Source organism: Myripristis murdjan, chromosome 9 (assembly GCF_902150065.1).
Source record: "Myripristis murdjan chromosome 9, fMyrMur1.1, whole genome shotgun sequence".
NCBI classification, from domain to species: domain Eukaryota; kingdom Metazoa; phylum Chordata; class Actinopteri; order Holocentriformes; family Holocentridae; genus Myripristis; species Myripristis murdjan.
The window spans coordinates 26,954,720-26,977,006 of record NC_043988.1 but is presented as its reverse complement, the minus strand read 5'-3'; the positions used below and the strand labels follow the sequence as shown (position 1 = coordinate 26,977,006).

Below are 22,287 nucleotides of genomic sequence, written 5' to 3'. Positions count from 1 at the left end.
GTGAATGAAGTTTTTCATTAAAACACATCTAAACCAAACTGCAAGGGCTGTCTGTCAGTTTCCTAAAGTTCATAACCAAATCACACCCTATTCAAATTTGCTTTCACAATACTCACCAAGAATCCAGATGCCCTGATTTCTATGATAATGCCAATTGAACTATTTATCTAAGATCAGACATGCATTATTACTTTTCTTTGGACAATGAAATAGCTCTCCTGAACCCGTCCTGCTGCTCTATTTCCAGTTTCACCTGTTGTCCATACAGACACACAGGTATTTATAGTGGGGAATGATCTACCAACTCTTCAGTCATGGTAATTATCATATTAAGGTAGCTTGTATCTCACCAGGTAATGCATCTCTTAAGCTCCCCTCTATAAACCGAGCCATTTCCACATTAAAAGCAACCAACCTGGGCAGGGCTGTCTTCTTTTCGTAGGTCAAAGAAAGGTTGACAGTGCCTGCAGTCAGTTGGATACAGTGTAGATAAAAAAGGGAGATAAAACTGCCCTGGGGTTGGTTACAGTTATGTCAAAATAAAACCTGTCCTTTCAGTATAACTCGCTGCAGTCTTGAAAGATAAGCCATAATGCAAGAAATAGCAGAGCTGTGTCAATTACAAGCCATAAGCCTTCTGGTTTAGACAGGAACCTGGGTACAGAAGGCTTTGTATTAAAAATGCTGGGGGAATTTTTTTTCACTCAGCTGCCTGCACAATCCAAATCAATAAAACTAATTTAATCATCGTACTGTCCTTCCTTTGTAAAGCCATGCCTAAACCAGCTTCTTACTTGATGCATGCTATTAAAGATTTAAACATGAAAGTGAGTTCATTTCTTGAATTTTGGATTCAGACTTGGTGTTAAGAGGTAAAGGACTAAAATACAGCTGAAATGAGATCTGTGCCAATAACAAAGATGTCAGTTTGTTCTGATGTGGTCTTGCCAAAGACTTGCATCTAATCATATAATCAATGCTAGAGCAAGAAAGGGCAAGAATACTAAGCAATTGTATTTCTGACTACCTGACTGCCTGTGCCAGGAGGTCAGGAGGCCTTAGACAGATATAAAAAATGACTGCATTTCTGTAACGCTTTTCTAGTCTACTGGCTTTTCTAGTCTGGCAGGGGCTACTGTGCAAGGTGCCAAGCTGCCCATCAGGAGCAGTTAGGCTTTCAGTGTCTTGCTCAAGGACACTTCAACACGCTCTCTGGAAGACCCAGTGATCGAACCAGCAGCTACGGCACTATATGGTAGATATATAAATTTGGCCTAGTGTAAGTATGCAAGCTCATAACTCTGAGGTCAATGGATCAAATCGATCCTTTTCTAATTATTTTGGTCAGCAGGGACACATATCAGCTAGTAGTGACTGTAACTGCCCATGATATCATAGAGAAACCCTGCAGAAAGTGCCCTTCAGCAAGGCACTGGTTAGAGTAAAAGCTGCATAGTGCCAAAGCTTTAGGTAGTGCAGTTCAGAGCACAGGTGGTACAGCTTGCATATGAGTCTGCAGTACCTATATTAATCACTAGGGGGCAGAGAGCACATTGAGACATAACCAGCTTATCCAGTGCTGGAGGTTGCATGTGTTTCTGTCCCGGAGCCAGTAAAGGGCAGCGGTAAAGATGCACTATGAGACCAACCAATTGTCTGTTTCCATACATTTTTCATAAGACTGAAAGTTCAGATTTCCTTCTTTGGAGAATTTCACTGATGCTTTTATCCAGAGCACAATGATTATCTTATATTCCTGGCTCACAGCATTAGGAGTGCAGGGGTCAGAGCCGTAGTGCCCACACGGTAAATAATGACCACATATTATGGAGAAAGGTGCAGGTCCAAGGAAATTAAATTGGAGATAAGTGGAAAATGTTAAAGAGAGAGAGAGAGGGAGAGAGAGAGAGAGAGAGAGAGAGAGAGAGAGAGAGAGGGAGAGAGATTGAAAACACCATCACCAGCACTGCTCTTCCTCTTGTTTGTCTCTAGATCTCTGGACCCCCTGTGCGCTTGTCCTCCACTTTCCTTCCTATTCTGGCTCTCATGTAAACACAGCGCTGGCAGGTCTCTCAGGGTCTGCCGGTGTTATCCAGTCCTCCTCTCCTCTGGTGAAAGTTTACAGGATTCATCACACCCATCTGAGCCCTTAGAGCCGCCACTGAACACAAACACAACTTGATGGTCAGACTGGGGCACAGCCGAACAACTGAGGCTTTTATTTTTTATTTATTTTTAACCTTTATTTTCCCCGGGAAGACTTACTCTTTTCAGTCCCACCCTCACTCGCACTTATTTAGTTAGAAATTCACACCTGGGAGCCGCCCGGGCACAACCACAGTTTCCCCATGTTGGCAACTGAACAGGTTATAAAACACTTGAGCACTTGGGTGGCAGAAGACCTAAATATAGACCTTGTTAGTAGATGTAAATAAATCTTTTGATGAGGTCAGGATTATCACACATAATCTATAATCCATACTTTTGGATTATATATGGATGATATCTTGCTGGCAGCAAATTCCGTTGACATTATGATTAAGGCATTAGAAGGAATGAGTGCTCGTTTTGTCGGTCAAATATTTCTGAGCTAAGTGGTATTTTTAAAGCTTAGTGGGTATTTTATTTACCTGGGGAAAATTCACAGTGGTTATGCTGCTCTTTTCAGCAACACCCTGCTTCACTTTCACACACGTGGAGAGCTGCCCAGTATAACCACAGTCAACTATTGTTGGCCACTGAGCAGATCTACTGGTGCAATAGGAAGGCAAGCGTGTGCTCAAGGATACCTTGAAGGAGATCACTGCATAAAATCTCCGTCTAAGTCATTTGGTGACACATTCAGTCTTCAGGTCTTGCTCCTCAGGTGAAAAAAACTGCCAGTGAGATGATATAATCCAACTTATTTCTGGAGTTTCACTTGTGTCAGGATTTTTTTCTGGGAACAAGTATAAATATGTTGAAACAAGCCAGAGTGATGCACACGAGGCCACGAGGATCAACAGACACTTGACTCAGTAAAAGTCTGAAAACAAGTTGATTAGCATTTAAGTAAAAATATCATTATCTCATCCCGCTGGCAGATTTTTTCACTTTAAGACTCAAGATGTGACTTCAATGACTTGTTAAGATTGATTTTTTTTTTTTCCCAGTGTATGTCTCTCTCATTTCATTTCTGCCGGGCATTGAACCAGTGTCTCACAGGGCTCAGGGCCTGCTTGTCTTATCGCTGCCTCCATTGTGTGTGAGGAACCACTGTGTCACAAGCCTAGATCTATTTTTAGTGCTGAACACAGACAATGCACAAGGGCTCTTACTTGCTTTCACCCAAACACACACACACACACACACACACACACACACACACGCACGCACACACACACACAAAATTTGGAGAGTTTATGCTAGCTGTAAATAAAGCTTTATAGACAATTAGTTACCGAAGAAGTCCTCCTTCCTGCATTTATCCTTCCATGTCTACCTTGCATTGGTACTAAAGGTAAGTAAAGCCAAAGTGCAATAAACACTCAGTGAGGATGTAGTAAAAAGTATGACCTCTACAAATGGCCACATGTTAATCACCGACAACAAACACAGGTTCTACTCGCCAGTCGCAGAGTTTATTATTTTAAATATACATAGACTTTATCCCCATCATATTAAATACCCCGCCCTTGCCCACCCCCCCACCCTCCTCCCCTTCCTTACCTCATTCCCCCCCTCTCTGCACCCCCCTGCTTTCTCCGTCCCCCACTCTCCCTTCCAGAGAGAAAGCTCGTCTGGCTGATAAAACACACTCTACTTTGTGCAGCATATTGCTTATTAAGACATTTGCGAAAACATAAATTAAAAAATACTACAGCTTGTTTTTTTTTTTTTTTTTTTTCATTTTCTGCTCCCATATCAGCCTGTTATGAACAGAATCTTGAAAAAAAAAAAAAAAAAGAAAAAAAAGAAAAAAGAAAAAGCACAGTGTCCCTCAGTCTGGCTACATAAAATAAACTGGATTCCCCTGCTGTTAATGACACGGTATGGCCCTCCTGGCTTGGTATTTTTATAAGCAGCGTTCCGTACCATGGTGTTTTGAGATGGGAAGGAGGGAGATTTATTCATCTGTAGGTTTCAGTAGAATATATCCTGAGTTTGCTCAGTCGGGGCGGGGCGGGACGGGCGTTGTCGGACGCATCAAACAGCAGGCATCCGCAAAAGATGACTGATTCCCTTCCAGCCCTCGCTTCACTAGTGTTCCTGTGTCTCTGCGTGTCTCCTCTCCGCTGGTCAGAGAGTGTGTGTGTGGTTGTGTTTGTGTGACTGTGGGGAGGGGGAGAGGGGTGGGGGTCAGTCAATCCATTCCTTTATTCACCCCACATTCTGGTATACGCTTACTGTTCTCCAACGTGTTCACACAGTTTGCGGCTGTTCATCGAATCACAGGCTCTGGAGTCGTTGATTGGTCCGGCACTGGAGGTGAGTGGTGGTTTGGGGGGGGCGGGAGTGGGGGGGTGGGCGTGTTTGCAGGCAGAGTGAAGGACAGTGTGATACGGCACTAGAGGAAAATTCAGGTTGTTTTAGTCACAAGGCATGCATGTTATCACTGAACTTACAGAATCACCACCAGAAGTGTTCAGTTGTGTCACATGTGTTTGCTGTGCATGAATCATGTCAGTCTGTTGTCGTTTGGGTGAGTGTGTCGATGTTTGTGCACTTCTTTGCTGGTACAGACGAAGTCATTGTAAAAGTCCCTGTGCTGCACTTATATTCCATCTCATGTGGGATATTTTTGGAGAGTGAAATTTAAAAAAAAAAAAAAAAAAAGTCAAGTTTTGTTGCTTTTCAGCTTGGAGGCTGAAAGGAATGACCTGCTGACTTGGTGACTGGGAGACATGAAAGGATTTCTTTTATATTAGACTAATTTGGTTTCACTGTATAATGTATGAGGGACAAACGCACAAAGTGGAACTTCCACAATGACTTCCGCTGCAACATGTGTGTACATGTGTCTTGTGTGCATGTGACATGTGTCAAGTCTTTTTTCAAGTTTTGTGTCCATCATTCTAGCAGTCTGTCTGTGCCCCTCCCTCCTCCCTGGGAAACGAGGAGAGGGGCTGCGTTGGCCTTGGGGTCAAAGGGTGAAGTAAGGGCGTTATACGCGGGGGGAGTATTTAGGGTTTCTTGGCACCTCGGTGAAAGATTTCAGCTCATAAGGGATCCCTGTGTCCACTTCGATGGATTTGCGGGAGAATAGCAGCCGGATATCATTGTGCAAGTAGATCTTCCCAGATTTGGAGCTCTGGAATCTGAAAGAGTGAGGCAAAAAAAAAAGATATTTTGAGATATTTTAACAGCAACTATGAATCTATACCGGTGTGATGATTCAGAAAAATTCACTTTACAAGCAGTGCATTAATCTGTAAAAAAAGTCTCAAAAATCAACACAAATCAATAATGTCTTTACAAGGGTTACATTTGTACACTTTGTACTTCAACTGTATTGTAACACCGTTGTTGAGTAACTTATGTTTTAGGAAAATTTCCATGTACTGCTTAAACAATATTAAAGCAGTCCTACAACACTTAATTAGTGAAGTGATAAGGCAAATGTACAGTAAGGTCTTTTGTGTTATGAAAGCAAATACAAACCATACCTGAGGTGTATCAGGTAGCAGAGAATCTTCTTCCTGTCTATTACTCCGCCCCCTGGAGGCCCCTCGCCCTTCCCCTCCACGCCCTCCTCCACGGGCACCAGGAAGATACGGTGGCGCAGGAAGGTCATGTGATTGACGGGCATGTCGCCAAAGTTGTAGGTCACCAGGAACATCTTCACCACAGTTTTGTTGGGATTAAATAAGGTCTGGAGACAGAAATCCAATCCAAGAGTTCAGCTCAGCCAATTAAATGTCAAAATGAGACTAGAGTGTGCATATGGCCCACTATCAAAAGGGATAGAAATACAGAGGATGAGATGGAAATGCAGAGAGAAAACACAAGCTCACCACTTGAATGGTCCCTGCTTTGGGTATGCTGTATCCTTTCTTTCCAAGAGGCTCGAGTGATATCACCCCCTGTGACGGAAAGATACAAAACTCTGATTAAACATACCAAAATTACTGTAATACTTAAAGCACACTTATTCTTTAAAACACTCAAATGTACTGAGATAAGGCTCAGGTGGGCTATTAATTATAGTATTATAATATTATGAATATTTTCACTTTAAAACTGAAACACTTGGGGATCAATAAAGTATTTCTGATTTCTAAAACCACCACAAACAGTAAGTATAAAAAATGCAAGTAATTCGAAACTTGCCCATAATGCAGCAGTAAATGAATGTGCTATAGAACACACTCAGAAAATCACACACACACACGCACACACAAACTAACCAGGAAGGGTGAGGGTGCGCTGTGCTCTGAGATGTCGTAGTAGGTAACCTGCACAGGCAGGGTGGCGTGCTGCGGGCAGTAGGAGCCACTGGCACCGATCTCTGCTGTGAAGCCCTCGATCCGGCCCGACGGGGAGAAACGGCCTTTCAGGATGGACTCCTGAGACACAATCCACACACAGGCCAGAGGAGAGAGAGCACAGAGCCATGAACCAGAGCCGAAACACTTTTAACCCAGGGTTCACGAAGGGTTCACAGGGTTTCCTGTAGCACTTTGGAGTAAAAATTTGGCAGAAGAGCACTCCGCCTTGACTGGAAAATCCCAAAAAGAGCCTCAGATTCCCTACTACATGCATTTATTTTCACTGAAAACAAAGCAGTGTGGCACACAAATGTGCATCTGCTGGCCAAAAGTGACTCTGCAAACAATAGGAAGTATATTTTGGAAGCTTTTCCATAGATTAAAATACAGTTTAATGCACTGGACTATGGCCATTGTAAAGTAAAGTGTTACCCAGAGACGACAAAAGAGTGAAGAATAATGGGCTTCTTCTTGCACCATGTTGAGGCCCTCCAATAACAATGAAGGGAAACAAATCTAATGCTATATATGAATACACCAGATCTCAGCTGACCTAAAGCTAAAGACTTGTCACTATATTTCACAAACGCCTCTTCATAGTTGGTTTCCACTGGCACCCACTATGTCCACTGGCACTTCTTTTTTTTTTTTCTTAGCTAATACTGGTAAAAAGCTGATTTTGGCAGTGGTCATAGTGCCTATTATGATTGAATTTTTATTGGAAGCAGCATGCTCTTTTATTAAACTTTGAAAAGCTTGTACCGCTATGTGCATTAAAGTTTAGACATTGTTAGAAAAGCTCTAAGTGCTGGCAGGGCCCATCAATCTGTGACCTTTTCATTAAGGATATGTAGAAAAAGAAGCCAACACTTAAGGAATGCCCCCGGTGAATAGTTAGTTAACCTAAATTTACTGGATTTTACTTTCCTACCTCAAAATTGCCCAGCAGTGACCTGCTGATGGAAGATGAGGGCCAGCTGGACCGCGTGGAGCGGCTGGTGTCTGTGTGCCTCCCACTGCGCAGCTGGCGGCTACAAAACCAAAAACACACAGGCACAGCAAAATTAGTCTTATTATGACTTAGCCAGTTTTAGTCCAGTAATTTTAGGCCAAAATTGGGGTCAACCTAGGACAAATTGCAAGAGAAGCAAACTCAACTGATTTTGTATCCTCAGTTTGTCCTGAGTGAGGGGAAAAAAGTCCCAAGAAATCCCATTGGTGGAAAGTTTTGAAAATCACCTATTTATGACCACATATTACCAAAAAACACTGTTTTTAACACACAGGGGATATCTGAAAGTAAAATTTTGAACCCCTTTCCCCTGTTTGTTAAAAACAGTGTATTTTGGTCATATGTGGCCATAAATAGGTGATTTTCAAAACTTTCCACCAATGGGATTTCTTGGGACTTTTTTCCCTCACTCAGGACAAACTGAGGATACAAAATCAGTTGAGTTTGCTTCTCTTGCAATTTGTCCTAGGTGTTTTCATAAAATGACTGGACTATTTGCCGATATGCTACATGCCACTGTCTTGTTATTTACATTTTTACAAGGCCCTTAATTGAGTATAAAAATACAACCCGCCTTAATTCCCACTTCACTACCAGCTCCTTTCCCTTTGTTTACTTCTCTGCAGTCTGTCTGCGTATTGCGTGATGTGCTCATGTCCATCCGCACATGTGCGTGCAGATGGTCACACACATGTATTCTCATGCACCCAAATAATTTCTGGCCCCACCCACATGCAGGACTTTTTAATGTACTTGATCAAACTGAGAAAACTCCTTAGACACTGACTTAATAGATTTGTAATGGCGGACTCACCTTTTTAACCGCAGCCCATTTTTTAGCCTCCTCCCTGATCTGCCACAGTCTGCAGCACACTGAGGACACAGACAAATAAAACATATACATTCTCAATAGAAATCCTACAAACCTCAAATAGAACTCTGTTGTACTTAGGAAATAAAGACATGTGATGATGAGTGTGTGTTTGTGTGTGTGTTTGTGTGCATGTGTCTGTATGTGAGGTATATCCTCTTACTTACTGGGCACTGAGTGCTGGATGGTGACTCGCGCATACACACATTCCCCATTTCCAGGCCGCCGCTCATAGTAAAGCCCACCCAACTGTCGGCTAGCCCACTCCCAGCTGGCTCACAGTAGCTGGTGCTACTCGCTAGATGCTTGGTCACAGCTAACTTGTCCCTAATGGTTAGCTCTTTGGCACAAGCTGACCTTGGGCTAAGTGGGCCCTCCACAGAGCATGGAGCTCTTTGTCAGCTAGGCCTAGCCTCGCTGTCATCACTGTCACTCAGAACCACAGAGGGCATTTTAGGCTATCCTCCTGTCTCTCTTTGTCAACACCTCTGAAACCTTTCTCCTCGTATCGTCTTGATTCACTGGTCCCTTCTCCTTTTCACCACCTCTTCGACTCGCTGACGTCTCTGTCCTCCTCTTTTCCTTACCTCCACCTGTTTGTCTCTGCCTCCCTCACACAAACTGCCACAATGACCCCTACACTGTATGAAACCTATGGAACTAGTGAGCCCCTTTGTCACTATTAGTGAGCTCTTTCAGGCCTCTCTGTGTTCCGATACGACCAATTCACTTCCAGAACCATTTTTACGCAAGGGGGTGTAGGCCTGGGTTAGGTGTGTGCATGTGTGTGTGTGTGTGTGTGTGTGTGGGAGAGAGAGAGAGAGAGAGAGAGAGAGAGAGAGAGAGAGATGGGAGGGAGAGACAGTGCACTCATGGGGGGGAACAATGACAGCTCCCTCAATGGGCTTTATTCTGGAGCTACTCAGCCTGTTCCAGCATGGTGTGATAATGAGTGCACCATCACTCTCTCACTCTCTCTCCCTCATATTTATCTGTCCCTCCGCTGCATTTTGAAGGCTGTCAAGGCTCCCAGATAGCTCGCCGTCAACCACGGACTCATTCCACATTCAGAGAATTTATGTCATATGCATATGAGAGACAGCAGGGGAGCTAAAGCTGGAGCAGTTATTGTGTTTTAGCCTAGAAAGGATGTTTTTGCATATACATGTACACAGCTCTTCTCAGCCCTCATTTCTTTGACACTTTATCACACATGATCATACTAGGGTCAAAGAGATATTTTATAAAATATATTATTAAGACCCCTTGCTTTGTTGCCATAGAAGGTTTTCAGCTTCTGGCAGCCATATTGGATCCTCAGCTGATGGCATTGCCAAACTGAGGACTTGGCTGTATAAAAACTACTGAACCAACAATCTGTTACTTTGCTAAATGTTCTTGTTGGCTAGTTAGCAAGCTAACAGCGATGAAGCCAAGTCTGTTTCAGTTGAGTGATCTGACTCTTCTAAAGTATAACAGGAACAGAAACCAAAGAGACATGGGCTAAAGACAAGGCAGTTTCTACTTCTCGTGACAAATATACTTTAACCAGACAATAGACTTTTATTGCTATTGAATGGACCTAGTTCTCCTCAGGACCTCCATTATGGCACCAGCTGTGGTTTGTAAGGAAAGAAGATTTATGATACAACTGCAAAGCCTTTTCTGACTTCTTATAATTTAAGTGAACTAGGAATTGAAGATTATTTTGTTCTGTGGCTCTCACTGTGAGTTACTCTGGAGAACAATCAGCCTATATTACCTAAATTCATAAAACATGTGTGAGCATGTGTGTGTGCATATGTGATTGTATACTGACCTTAGGCCGGTCCCGTGCTGAGGGCAGCAGGTGGTTCCAATAAGGGGCAGCCTTAGCGTCAGTGCTGCGACAGGACGCCAGGCCCAGTCCTGGGGCCAGCAATGCCAGCCGGCTCCTCTTGGAGGTGGAAGGTCCCTCGTCCTCTGAACAAGACTCCCCAGTATCGCTTGGGGAGAGCAGCTTCTTTTTGGCTGGGCAGTGGCCTCCAAAAGATGAGCGGTGGCCATTACTGCTGGGGGTCTTCTCCCAGGAGGCCAACCCGTTGGAGGAGGATGCAACCTGTGTGGCACTTCGCTCAGGAGGAGAGGATTCTAGCCCAGCTCCCCATTCGGTGGCCTCTCCTGGCTCCTGCAGCTCTGAGTGGTGTGGGGGGGAGAAAGGGCCCGGGGGGCTGGTGGGGCTGGCAGGGCTGGGACTCTCATATGTGGACGTCTCATAGGTGTAAGAGCCAGGCTGACCGGCAGATGAGCCATTACCACAGCTCTCATGACCAGGGCTGCCTAGTGAGTGGGTGGGTGTGCGCCCCCCATTGGATGGCTCAATCCTGGGTGATGTGCCCACAGAGTGGCTCTGGTCACAGGGATGCCCATGTGGGTCACACAGTGGGGATGATTTGGGAGAGAGTGGTGCAAACACATCAGGAATGGGCCTGTCATGGTTATACTGGGTGGGGCGTCGGGATGGAGTGTGGCTAGGGGAGAGGGGTGGAGACCTGGGTGACAGCCCTCCTTCAGAGTCTCTGTGCTCCATCAGAGTGCAAGAGTATACAGGACCTGGTCCACCAGGGCCTGGCCCTGACCCCACCCCAACTCCTGGTGCAGGGCCTGGCCCACATAACACCCCTCCCTCCAGCACCTCCTTGTCTGAGGAGTCCCCCAGGTGGGGGCGCTTGTGAGTCAACTGGGGTTCCTCTAGCCCCCTCTTCACACCCATCCGGACAGGCCTCGGTTGGGCTTCAGTGTGGGGGTCAGTGGAGGTAGAGAAACCCCCCAACTGAGAGAAGATGGAGAGCTGATAGACTTTTTGAAGCCGCAACTCCTCCTGGCCAAAGGGCCTGGGGGCCCCTGGTCTGACACCAGGGTCGAGGCCCTGTGTAGGGGCTGTAGGAGGAGGCAGGTCCCCCTCTTGGGCTGGAAGCTCTAGCGGAGCCTCTTTGCGGGCTAACTCCACATGAATGTGCCGCATGGTTTCTATCAGTTGGAGCAAAACAGTCTAACTAACTTCTGTGCAACAGGGTCCTAGAGTAGGTCCTCGAAAGTGCCAGGACGCAGAGCAAGACGTTCCAGCGGAATAGGAAATCCTATTGTCCCTCTAATGGCCCTACAGTGATGTTTTCATACAGTGTGAGTCAGGAAGCTGAGTGGCACAGCACCTGAGAGGAACAACATATGATTAATCAAAGACTGCATTAGAAACACTTCATGTTGGTAGACTGTACAATAATGACAGACTTATGAAATGGCATCCATGAGTCAAATAATAGGAAGGCATTGAGCCAAAACAATAATATACTATTACCAGTGTAATAAAATCTAATTTTGATTCATAGGTTCAGGGATTGTGCATTGCATTATTGAATAAATGGCCTTATATCTCATGAGAAACCTGTACCTGTCTGACTTTTTACTGGCTCTCCTATGATAGTTTTGTTGTGTTTGTTTGGGCAGGACAACCTATCCCTTTCTTTATCATAGGATCATAAGATATTTAGTTGACCTTGGTCAAAGCTTAGATCAAGCTTTGTTCATCAACCTGAGTAGAGGGCTAATCAGCTAATATAACTGAAAACACCTGTGTGGATGCCCAGGAAACTTTAACAGAATATATCCAAGAACAGTATCTCACCTCTGTGCCCGTCCTTGTCTAATTCTGCCGGTCTGGCCACTCCACATTTGGCACAACATCTGGAAGTTGTGTCCAAAAAGGCCTGCTACAGGAATCCCTCTGTCTCCATGGCAACTGCCATGGGATGGCACCAGCATCCCCAGATGGTAAATAGGAATTGGTCTTGTGAGGACTCCAGAGGTGGAGGTGTGCACAGGAACTATAACTTGAGAGGGAAGAAGAAAGACATCGGGTGATGTGTGAGAAAATACAAGGAAATAAAATTTAATTGACAACATGGTAAATAAAGTTTACAGATGGTGAAGTTAGTACTATTGAAAGATAACTGAAAATGTTGCACTTTTAACTGCATGTTTGATAAATTACAGCAATTAGAGCAACAAAAGCAATTATTACACGTTATGAGGAATGGTCTGACAAATAATGGTCGAGAAAGTGAATGTTATGTTTAAGAGAGAACTGCCTGAAATATTAATGTAGCGTAGATGCAGTATAAATGCACACCTCTACAACAGGCTAACGTCCATTCAAAGGTTCAACTGGCATCACCATATCATCCTGAAGGCTAAAACTGAGCCTATTCTCATTCTTACCAAATATGCGGAGTGTCAGTAACGTGGGAGACTCCTGAGAGGAAATGCTTCTGAACAGCAACGGGAAATAACTCTACTGGGACTCCCTCTGTGATTGGCTGACAGCCAGACACGCCCTCCCTGGTCACCTGGGCGTGGGGTGCGACACTGTGATGACATCATGACAAGGACATTCCACCAAAATCCCTGGAGAGTCAGAGAAACACGACAACAACTCAATTCAATGGTCGATCGGCACCTTTGACTTCACTGTATCAGTCACTGGAAAATAAGATTACTCTTCCCAGGAGAGGCCCGAAGACACACACACACACACACACACACACACACACACTGACACAGATTCAAAGATGGACACACAAAAACACAGCCACAGAAATACTCGTTTGTCCACACTTATGCATATAAACATACACTTTATGTAGACCCACCCACACACACACACACAGACATGCACATTCACAAACATGCATAGACACACAGTGCACAAACACACAGTGAGTCAGAAAGTCAATATTTAAGTCCATTAGAGAACTTGAGAAACACAACACACAAGAAAAATCAATCAAATGATCAATATATTTTTTATTTAAATATTAAACGGGACAGCTAAGCCCTATTCACTTATTATCCTGAATCCTCCACAACCCACTGTCCCATTTGGAATGCATAAACAAACCCTGAAGGATTCGCTTCAAGAGCAAAATAATTAATATTTCAAATGGTAACATGGCACTAAGTGGCGCTAGGTCAAGAGTAGCGGGCTGCTTCCCGACCCACTTGGACCAGAACTTGGGAATGCAGAGGGGGGAAGTCACAGTGAGCTGCCACCATGGCAACTAGCAGCCCAAGGATAACAGCTCCTTTGTACTTGGCCACAAAGAAAGAGAAAGAGAGAGCGAGAGAGGGTGCTGGGGAGCAGGGGAGGGCGGCAAAAATGCTCTTCCAAGAAAACATCGGCAATCACAACAAAATAGCTTTCCCCCCTTAAGGTCTACACACAGGCAGCTGAAATCCCTGCCAAAACACTGCTAGTTTAACACAGGCCCAGGAATTTAATTAAAACACTGTCTCTGAATGGCAACCTGTTACACATTTCATCCTGGCGCTGCAGCAGCAATTTTAATAAAGCAGTGGTTCCCAGCCTTTTCAGACAGAAGCCCACAAAAATGAAGCAATGGCATTTTGCAACTCCACCTTACACATGCAGGCATCGAAGATGATGAACTTGTGGTCACACTGAGTGATAATTTGTAATTCTTTTACTTGACTACTTGTTTTACTTGTTGTTTACTTGGTGTACATAATGATTGGAGGCCTAAAGGCTTGCAAATATTGCTAAAAATTGAAGTTCAGGTTTATTTAGAGCCCAATATCACTGTCTACACATTCAAAGGGCTTTAAATGCCCACGTGTTTACAACAAACAGGACGAAACCCACCAAGTTACTCATAGTGGTCAAGACAAAACTCCCAAAAAACCCAGCTGAACAGGGAAAAATGGATGAAATCTTGAGAGGGACCACAGAGAGAGGAGACTCCATTCCTGGCTAACAAGCAATGCATTTGTAAAAAATATTAAAAAGATTACATTTATATAAAAAAAATTAAATTAAATTACATTTTGTAAAAAAGCATCTTTTCAGAGTCATCATAAATCAACTTGTGTCTTCCCACTAAAAAGACAAGAGGGCTTCTGGCACCTACCAAATCTCTTTCATTTATTTAACAATGAAGGAACTGAAATTGGTTCATATCTAGTCATTACAACAACCTTCAGTTACTTCATTTTCTCGTAATTCCTTCTGAGTCACAGGCTAATGCTGATATGATGCAACAGCGGTGACGTATGCAGAAATCCATATGGACACGACATGGGCCTAGAGATCAAGAGGAGGAGGGGAGGAAGGCGCAACAGTCTAGGGGCGTAAAAAAAAAAAAAACAAGTTTTATAGTTAAAATCTACGAGACTCCATCATGATGATCACATGAAAGGCCAGTTGAGATCAAGTGGAAAGAAAAGACTGAAGAAAAGAGTAAGATTGGCTGATTGGGTTCAATTTGTTGTGAGGTCACTCATGCCTGAAATGTGTGTAGTGACTGAGCTGGGTGTCACTTAAGACAAAATTCACCAAAGCTTATACAGGTATATAATGATCAAAATGAAGTAAGAAATATGGTGTGGGGCAGGGAGTGCTGCACACTTGGTAACTTGCAGCAGGTGTTTGTATTGTATGGCTGCAAAAAAAAAAAAAAGAAAGAAAGAAAGCTCATTGCGAGCATGTATTGTATTTCATGTCTTGTCTCAAATCAAATTCTCCATACATTTGGGACAATCAAGTCTTGAGCTTCAACAGGGAAGAAGGGATTATCTGTCAAACTAGACAAGAGGTAGCAAGATGAAGAAAGAGACATAAAAAGAGAAAAACAGAGTAAGACAGAATGAGGCTACCCTACACGACACACACACACACACACACACACACACACAAAGAGTACACCACACAACCTGTTAATGTGAGTGCAAGACAATAGCTTATCATCATGCAACCATGATTTCCTGACGTTGCGCACAAAGACTCAGACGGAGAGGATGTGAAAACCAAAGCTTTTGTCACTTCACCTGTAATTACTCTCATGACATATGTTCCCCATACGACACCACCTTTGGGAGGATGTGCACAAATCAACACAATGCACACAAACAAGTGCAGCCCCCACCCACCCCACCAACCTCAAAACATGCGCCTTTACAATTGCAACACACAAAGAAAATCAGGAGTACTATCATTTCACTACAAAGTCAGATTAGGATGTTAGTGCCTTATTTGTGTTAAGTCTACACAAAACAAGCTATCACCATCTTTTACTGTCCCCCAATAGAGAACAGGTGGACAGGGGTCTCTCGGGCATGCACCCAGGGGCAGGCACAGGGAATGGGGGATGGGGGAAAAAATGGGAATACAGCAATGAGTATTTATAGCTGTTAACCAAGACAGAGCTCATTGGAAGCACCCAAGGGCTCAGCCGCAGGTCCCATTTGATTTCTGACCTTATTTTGAACTGTTTGAGTTTGAAGCTGGCAGAAGGCCTTTTCAGGCTTGATCCAGGAGCCTATAGAGGAAGGGGAAGCTCTGGCGCAAAGTCAGTGTGTGTGCGCCAACTCAAACTCACCCTTCCCCTCTCTGGCTCCATTGTACCGCTGCATATAGCAGTGGTTCAAAACCTCAAGTATCCCATGTCCGTGCTCTGCTCGGGACTATTCTGTACATCTGCCCTATTTGCACAATCTGTTCTGCATCTATGCACATGGACTGTACATATGCTACATACGCATACAGAAATATAAGTAGACATCTGTAAATCTACTAAACCTAACAGTCTACTGACATTTGCATATTTATTATTTGTATCTGTACACAGCAGACGTGTATGTGCATAGTTGGTATAGCAAAAATTATTCTTAATTGTGGAACTTTTACTACCATTAAGACACAGTATTTTAAATATGTTTTATGCTACTGTATTATTATTTAAATCTTTTCATTGGAAGAGGTCAAATTACTGGAAGAATTCTAAAGGCTGGAAACTATTTCAGCCATTCACTAGAAAGATCAAAAATATATATATATTTTTTTTTACAATAAATTATATTATAATGAATATAATTTAAAATATAATCCCTCTAAAGTCATCTCACAATTCTCTGACTGAGAATAGCTGACATTCAGTTTGAAGAGGTTACACATCACTGGCAGGCCAGGTGCAATCTCAGTAACATCTGCAAGCTCTTTAGAAATGGAGGCACAAGCTTACAGAAAGAGAAAGAAGTCAAGATGAAAGATGAGAGGAGTGAGAAATGCCTGACAGGAAGAATCTGACAGACAGACAGAAAACGAGAGGTTGGGGTAGGAACAGATATAGAGATGACTGCCCAACAAAAGACCGTGAGGAAGCTTAAAACCATGGCAGGGGCAGGTGGGGCTTAACACAGCCAGAGCCAAAGGAGGATGCTGGGCAGTAAAACGCAAAAGTCCTTTTTAGCTTAAGACCCCTGAAAGCGATGCCAACTGGTGTCCCACTGTTGCAGAGGTAAAAGTGCAAAAAGGTGAGCTTATTTTCCACTTCCAGGCTGTTTTTATAAATTCTGCAACATTGATTTGTGTGATGAATAGTTTGCACGATTCCATGAGAAAAAATCTTGCAAGCCCCCAAAATTCTCGTGACCACCACCACTATAGCCCACTGTTCATTTTTTAAATGATCAAGGTGTAAAGAAGGGTTGCACAAGTGAAATATAAATGATTGTATGTGGATAACAGTATCTAGGAAACTAATCAGGATTATCATATTAGCTCTTCTTATTGTTATCCAATAATTAACCTTTAGTCTGCAAAAGTATTTATTTATAGACATGACAGATAGACAGACTGACATATATTTCACTGATCAATCTCCAATTGCATTTAGTTAACTATAGCTAAGTAACTCAGAGAGGCAATGTTGGAAGTATTTAACCCCTGGAATAAAACATAGTATAGCGATGCATTCATCACAGCCCTTATGTTTTCTGAAAAATTAATGCATTCACATTTTGCATTGGTATTCTGGACTATGGCGGAGATGCTAAGCATACAAAATGATGCAAAATTTGACCTCCATGTCAGTTATCTACAGTCAAAGCTCATGAGGCCAACCCACCCTGAGCAGCATCAGGAAACAGCAATGCTAATGCCCTTATACAGAGTGAGGTATAATAAATGAGCTGTAAGAGTCTCTCTTTGACAGGACATAGCTTTTGTGGAGATATGACCTTTTGTTTGGGGGAAAGTCACTGGTGTCACATGCAACACCCTGCCTCAAGGACATTTAACTGCTTAATGTGCACCCATGTACGTATGTGTGTGTGGATCTGTGCTTCTGCGTGTTGTTGAGAATGCATGCCATTCTGCACATAGGGGTCAACGTGTGTGTGTCGGAGTGCACGCATGTGTGTGACCATCCTTTAGGCCAAGGAAGGCTATGGACATGAGGTCAAAAGCCAGCAGCCTTGGGTCACATGAATTACAGCATGTCAGGAGGGCCAGAGGCATTCAGTTTCATCATCATGAGAGAGACAAAGAAATGGGAGTTGTTGGCTAAATAGAGGCCAACTCACACAAAAGCTAAAGACTAAACTATACGGAGCCATTTCTCTCAGATTGCACATACACGCACACAAACACAAACACACACCCCGGGTGGTTCCACTGGGGCTTTAGGGAGCTCTTTTGACCACGACACTCATTGACACTCACAGTACCACACACATAAATTTGTCATTAAGAGACACGTTGACAGCTCTGACCTAGAAACGAGCTCCAAGTGAAATCCATCAGGGTGAAAGAGGCAGAGTTCACGACAAGCAAAAACCCTCCGAAAAACGGCTTGGTTTTTGGCTTGTGTGCGCTCATCACAGCACACACACACAAAAACCAGTCAGCATTCAAGAAGCCACTGTCACTGTCTTTCTGTAAGCCGTTAAAGATAATGTCGATGGGTGCAGAAACCTTAACAGATGAAACATGTAAAAACTGAGGAATATAGCAAACCCCAAGACCAAATATTTAAACAAAACGCCGCACAGAGCAGCCAGTATAAGTCGCTGTATAAGTCACACTATTTACTGCATGCTCTCTGAACTGTTGCTGCACTCCACCTCAGAGGAATTGTTTATGGGGGAAAAGGTTCCTCTCTTTTCAGCTGTCGAAGTTACAAGGAGTGGCCAGTTCACAAGCTGGCTGAGAGACACTTGAGTTCTCTTGCTACAATACACTCATTTGGTTTATACTACATAAAATATTGAACAATGTGCAAACACACAGTGCACGCCTTCACGTTCTGAGCCACTGAGACACAAAGCAACAGAATTTCCAAGTCATTTTAGAGCGGACCAGCAACCTTGTGTAGGTAGCGGTTTGCAATAGTAAAATATGTTTTATTCTACACTTTTGGGAGTACTGCGATGATGGCAAAAAAAAAAAAAAAAAAGTTTGAATCACTTCTAGAGCTGACAGTGCCATGACCAGCTGTGTCAGGTCACATGAGCAGCTTGCATACCTTGGGTGCTAATTTTGCACACCCCCTCTTCATTACAGTGCAGTGTCAATGGAAGTTTGCAACCTGGGGGTTTAAAAGCAAACTGAGAGCTTATTTGCCTGTCTCCATCCACGTGCCAACTGATTCTGTTGTGCTGTTTGTTTTGCAGTAGATAAAGCAGCTCCGCCTCATGAAGATCTACCAATGTTTTCTAGCTTTGCGAGCGTTTCAATGCTACAATGCATGTGCAGAGAGGAGCAGCCGTGCAAGTGTGTGTGTGTGTGTGTCACTTGCTGTCACTGAGATAATGTGACCTGACCCAGGTCATGTGTGGCCTGACCCAGCTGGGCCTCTAGAGCCGATTAAAACGTTTTGCCTATGATCACAGTACTCCCTGAAGGGTAGAGAAAGACAAACAGTATTTCTCTACTGAAAAGTGGCAGCATTCCCTGTTAATTAAATTGTAAGGTTGGGAACGGGGGCAGATAGGCCTTCAGTGAGCACACTGCGCACCAAAACAATGCCAAAGACTGGGAGACAACTTGCCTGTTATTTGTGCCCGTCCTTCTCAATTTTTCAAACTACTCTTTGCCTTTTTAATGCATTTTATTAAGTATTTTAAACATAGTGTTACATCCTCTGCCATTCTCCTGGCCTCTTTTTGGAAGAAAGCTCTCTCTCTCTCTCTCTCCCTCTCTCTCAGTGTTTCAGGTCTGCCATGCCCCTCTCTGAGTGTTTGGACCACCCACCCCTGAACTTCATTTGATCATCAGTGGAGCTTCATATCAACCACCCAAACGAGCGCTCCTTGCCATATGGCCACTGAACTTGTTTGTCGAGCTTGTCGCTGTTGCTGAAACTCTGTGTTTTTGATGGCACCTTGATATAGCTCTGTTTATCCTGTCCTTTGTATTTGCTGACTAGCTGGTCAAAGTGCCTTGTTGAACTCATCTTGGTCATTTTAAGGAAGCCTTTTAGGGGTTCTCTGCCAGATATTTTGCTATTTTCTAGTCACTGTGGGGTTTTTTTTCTTTGTTTTATTATTTTAGCCTTGGAGACCCAGACACATCTGTAAATAAATGTTATTCATTGTTACACTTAAAGTGTTTCAGCAGCCTTTTCTTGCCATTTCCATTCCATTTTTGCAATGATTTTGAGTAAACTTGTTATGTTACTCCCTGTGTTCTCCTAGACATTAAATAAAGGTTGTAACAATAGCAATAGCCGATTCTGCAATCCTATTCTTAAAACACGGATACTAAACACCCACACAAGCACACAGCCTCAACAGTTTATTAAAAAAGCGTGATATTTTCCTTTTTGTTACAATGGTAGTCCTTATTAAGGGACTGCTGGCAACTCTATGAGCCAGTGAAGACATTTTGCCACCCATGTAACCCAATTTTTCAAAACAAATACCACCTCCAATGCTGGCTGGTTTCCTGCCAAAAAGTGTCTGGCAAACTTGACAGCCAAAATTTTCCAGCGTTTGCCCTGCCTACCCCCTGACAGGCCAAACGTATGTGTGCTGGCATCCATGAGTAAGTCTTTAGGATGTGAATCAGAACCAAGTTGACAGGCGGGAATACACATTTCTGTAGTTTTTAATCGTGACATTTTCAGATATATCTGTCAGCATTTGGCTGGTAGGTGTCACACACACACTCTATCTTAAATGACTTGGGTTAATTTTCAATCGCTGACATTAGCTATCCTGTTGAATGGGCCTTTTGTGGGGACTGGCAGCATTGCAACACAGCCGCACTGTCTTTGGCTGCTCAGATGCACTCTGGCCTCTCCGTTTCCTTATTCCACCCTTTGGTCGAGGCCTTTAACTCAGCCTGATAGAGGGGTGATAGCATCAGCGTGAGGCGAGTGGCCTCCCAAATGCCTCAATTGTCTCATCAACATAAACGCGACCCCACCCGAAGCAACTCCTAGGCCAGCACTGTGGCTGGAGGCTGATAAAGGCGCACGCACACGCACACACACACACACACACACACACACACACACACACACACTGTCTTTATGATATTGCACATTACTTGAAATTCAGCAAAAACAGATGATCAGAAAGACGTGCACACAAATAAGTTGAGAAGTGCATCTGTGGCCATCACCTGTTGATTGGATTACAGGCGCCATGCAGTGTTTTGAAATCTGATGTCACTGTGTGCGGCGGTGGGGTGGGGGTGGAATGACAGGTGAGCGTGTGTGTGTGTGTGTGTGTGTGAGAGAGAGCGAGAGATGAGGAGAGAGAAGACAAGAGAGATAAGAGAGAAAGGCAGCAGGAATGAGAGCGAGAGAAGACAGAATGAGAGAGATAAAAGTTGTTGCAAGATAGTGTTACACCCAAAACACACACACACACACACACACACACACACACAGCCTGGAGAGTCACGGTAGTCTAAACTAAGCTGGCTCAGTGACATAGTTGCTGAGAATGCTGTTTGACACGGGGTCCCTTTCTGTCCCTCCCTTCCCCTCCCCTCCCCTCCCCTCCCTCTCTCTCTGTCTATCTGTCTGTCTTTCATGTGGCCATTTTAGGAGACGTTGAGTCACCCAAGGCCCAGCTGACAATGACAGCAAACAAGAGCAGCAACATTCGCAGGCTTAACAACAGTGAGAACCGGTGCCACTCACCCTCCCAGAAAGATACGATTTATCTTCCTCTCTCTTCTTCCTTCCTCTACTCCTTCTTGCAGCCGGGTGGGTACCTCTGCTCTCCTTTTCTCCCTCTCTCTCTCTCTCTCTCTCTCTCTCTCTGTATGTGTCTGTTTTTCCGTTGGGGCAGGCTGCCTTCTCTTGTTGTCTCTCTCTCTCTCCGGCTGAGTGTGTGTGTGCGTCTCTCTTTGCTTCCTTCCTCCTGAATAGGTGGTGTCGAGAGAGAGAGAGAAAGAGAGAGATAGAGAGAGAGAAAGAAGAGAGAGGCTACTCAGTGAGCATGCCTTGCCAAAAGCTAGTTGGGTTGTTGTGCCTTGCTTCTGCTTGTTTGTCAGGGTAGAGGCCCAATACACTTCTCTCACTCTCTCTCTCTGTCTTGCTCTCTTCCTCTCCACCTCTCTCCACCCTCAGTCTCTCTTTAACATGCACATAAAAAAGCCATCAACAACTCTCAACCACCCCCCAACCCCTCTCTCTCTCTCTCTCTCTCTCTCTCTCTGTGGCTTGCAAGCTTCCCCCTCCCCTCTTTCTCGCTCTCATTCGCTCCCCTCCAAAATTTCTTGAATACAAAAGGCAGTTCACATGCGAGGTTTTCTCCTTTCCTCCCCTTCCTGTCGCTCCTCTCCCTCACCCTCTCCTCTCTGTCTCTCTCCTAGTCTATCCCCAGGCCTCTCCTCACGTCTTTCAACCCTTGTCCTACCCTCTCTCTCTTTCTCTCTCTCTCTCTCTCGCTCTCTCTCTCTCTGTCTCTCTGTGTGTTTTTTTCAGTCGGTTTCCTCTCAGCTGATAGAGCGAGGCGTGCTTTGCTCACTCAGCAGTGAAGGCATACACGGGAGGGGGGGGGGAGCAGGGAGCGAGGGGAGGAGGGGCGCTGCCAGCTGATTGGACGGAGGGGGGGGTCAGCTGTAGTGGCTGAGACACCGATTGGCGGGG

The 22,287-nt window shown here is 44.2% G+C and overlaps 1 protein-coding gene across 1 annotated transcript; it reads right to left on the bottom strand.

The window, feature by feature from the left end:
• Positions 1-3,934: 3,934 nt before the first annotated feature.
• atosb (atos homolog b) lies at positions 3,935-21,790 on the bottom strand. The gene is made up of 10 exons (XM_030059426.1): positions 21,334-21,790; positions 12,608-12,793; positions 12,015-12,219; positions 10,170-11,541; positions 8,294-8,352; positions 7,399-7,498; positions 6,387-6,545; positions 5,994-6,062; positions 5,646-5,851; positions 3,935-5,297 (listed from the first exon to the last, which is right to left on the bottom strand). The coding sequence occupies exons 4-10, from the start codon at positions 11,352-11,354 to the stop codon at positions 5,144-5,146; spliced, it is 1,932 nt and encodes a 643-aa protein (XP_029915286.1). The 5' UTR covers positions 11,355-11,541; positions 12,015-12,219; positions 12,608-12,793; positions 21,334-21,790; the 3' UTR covers positions 3,935-5,143.
• Positions 21,791-22,287: the final 497 nt, after the last annotated feature.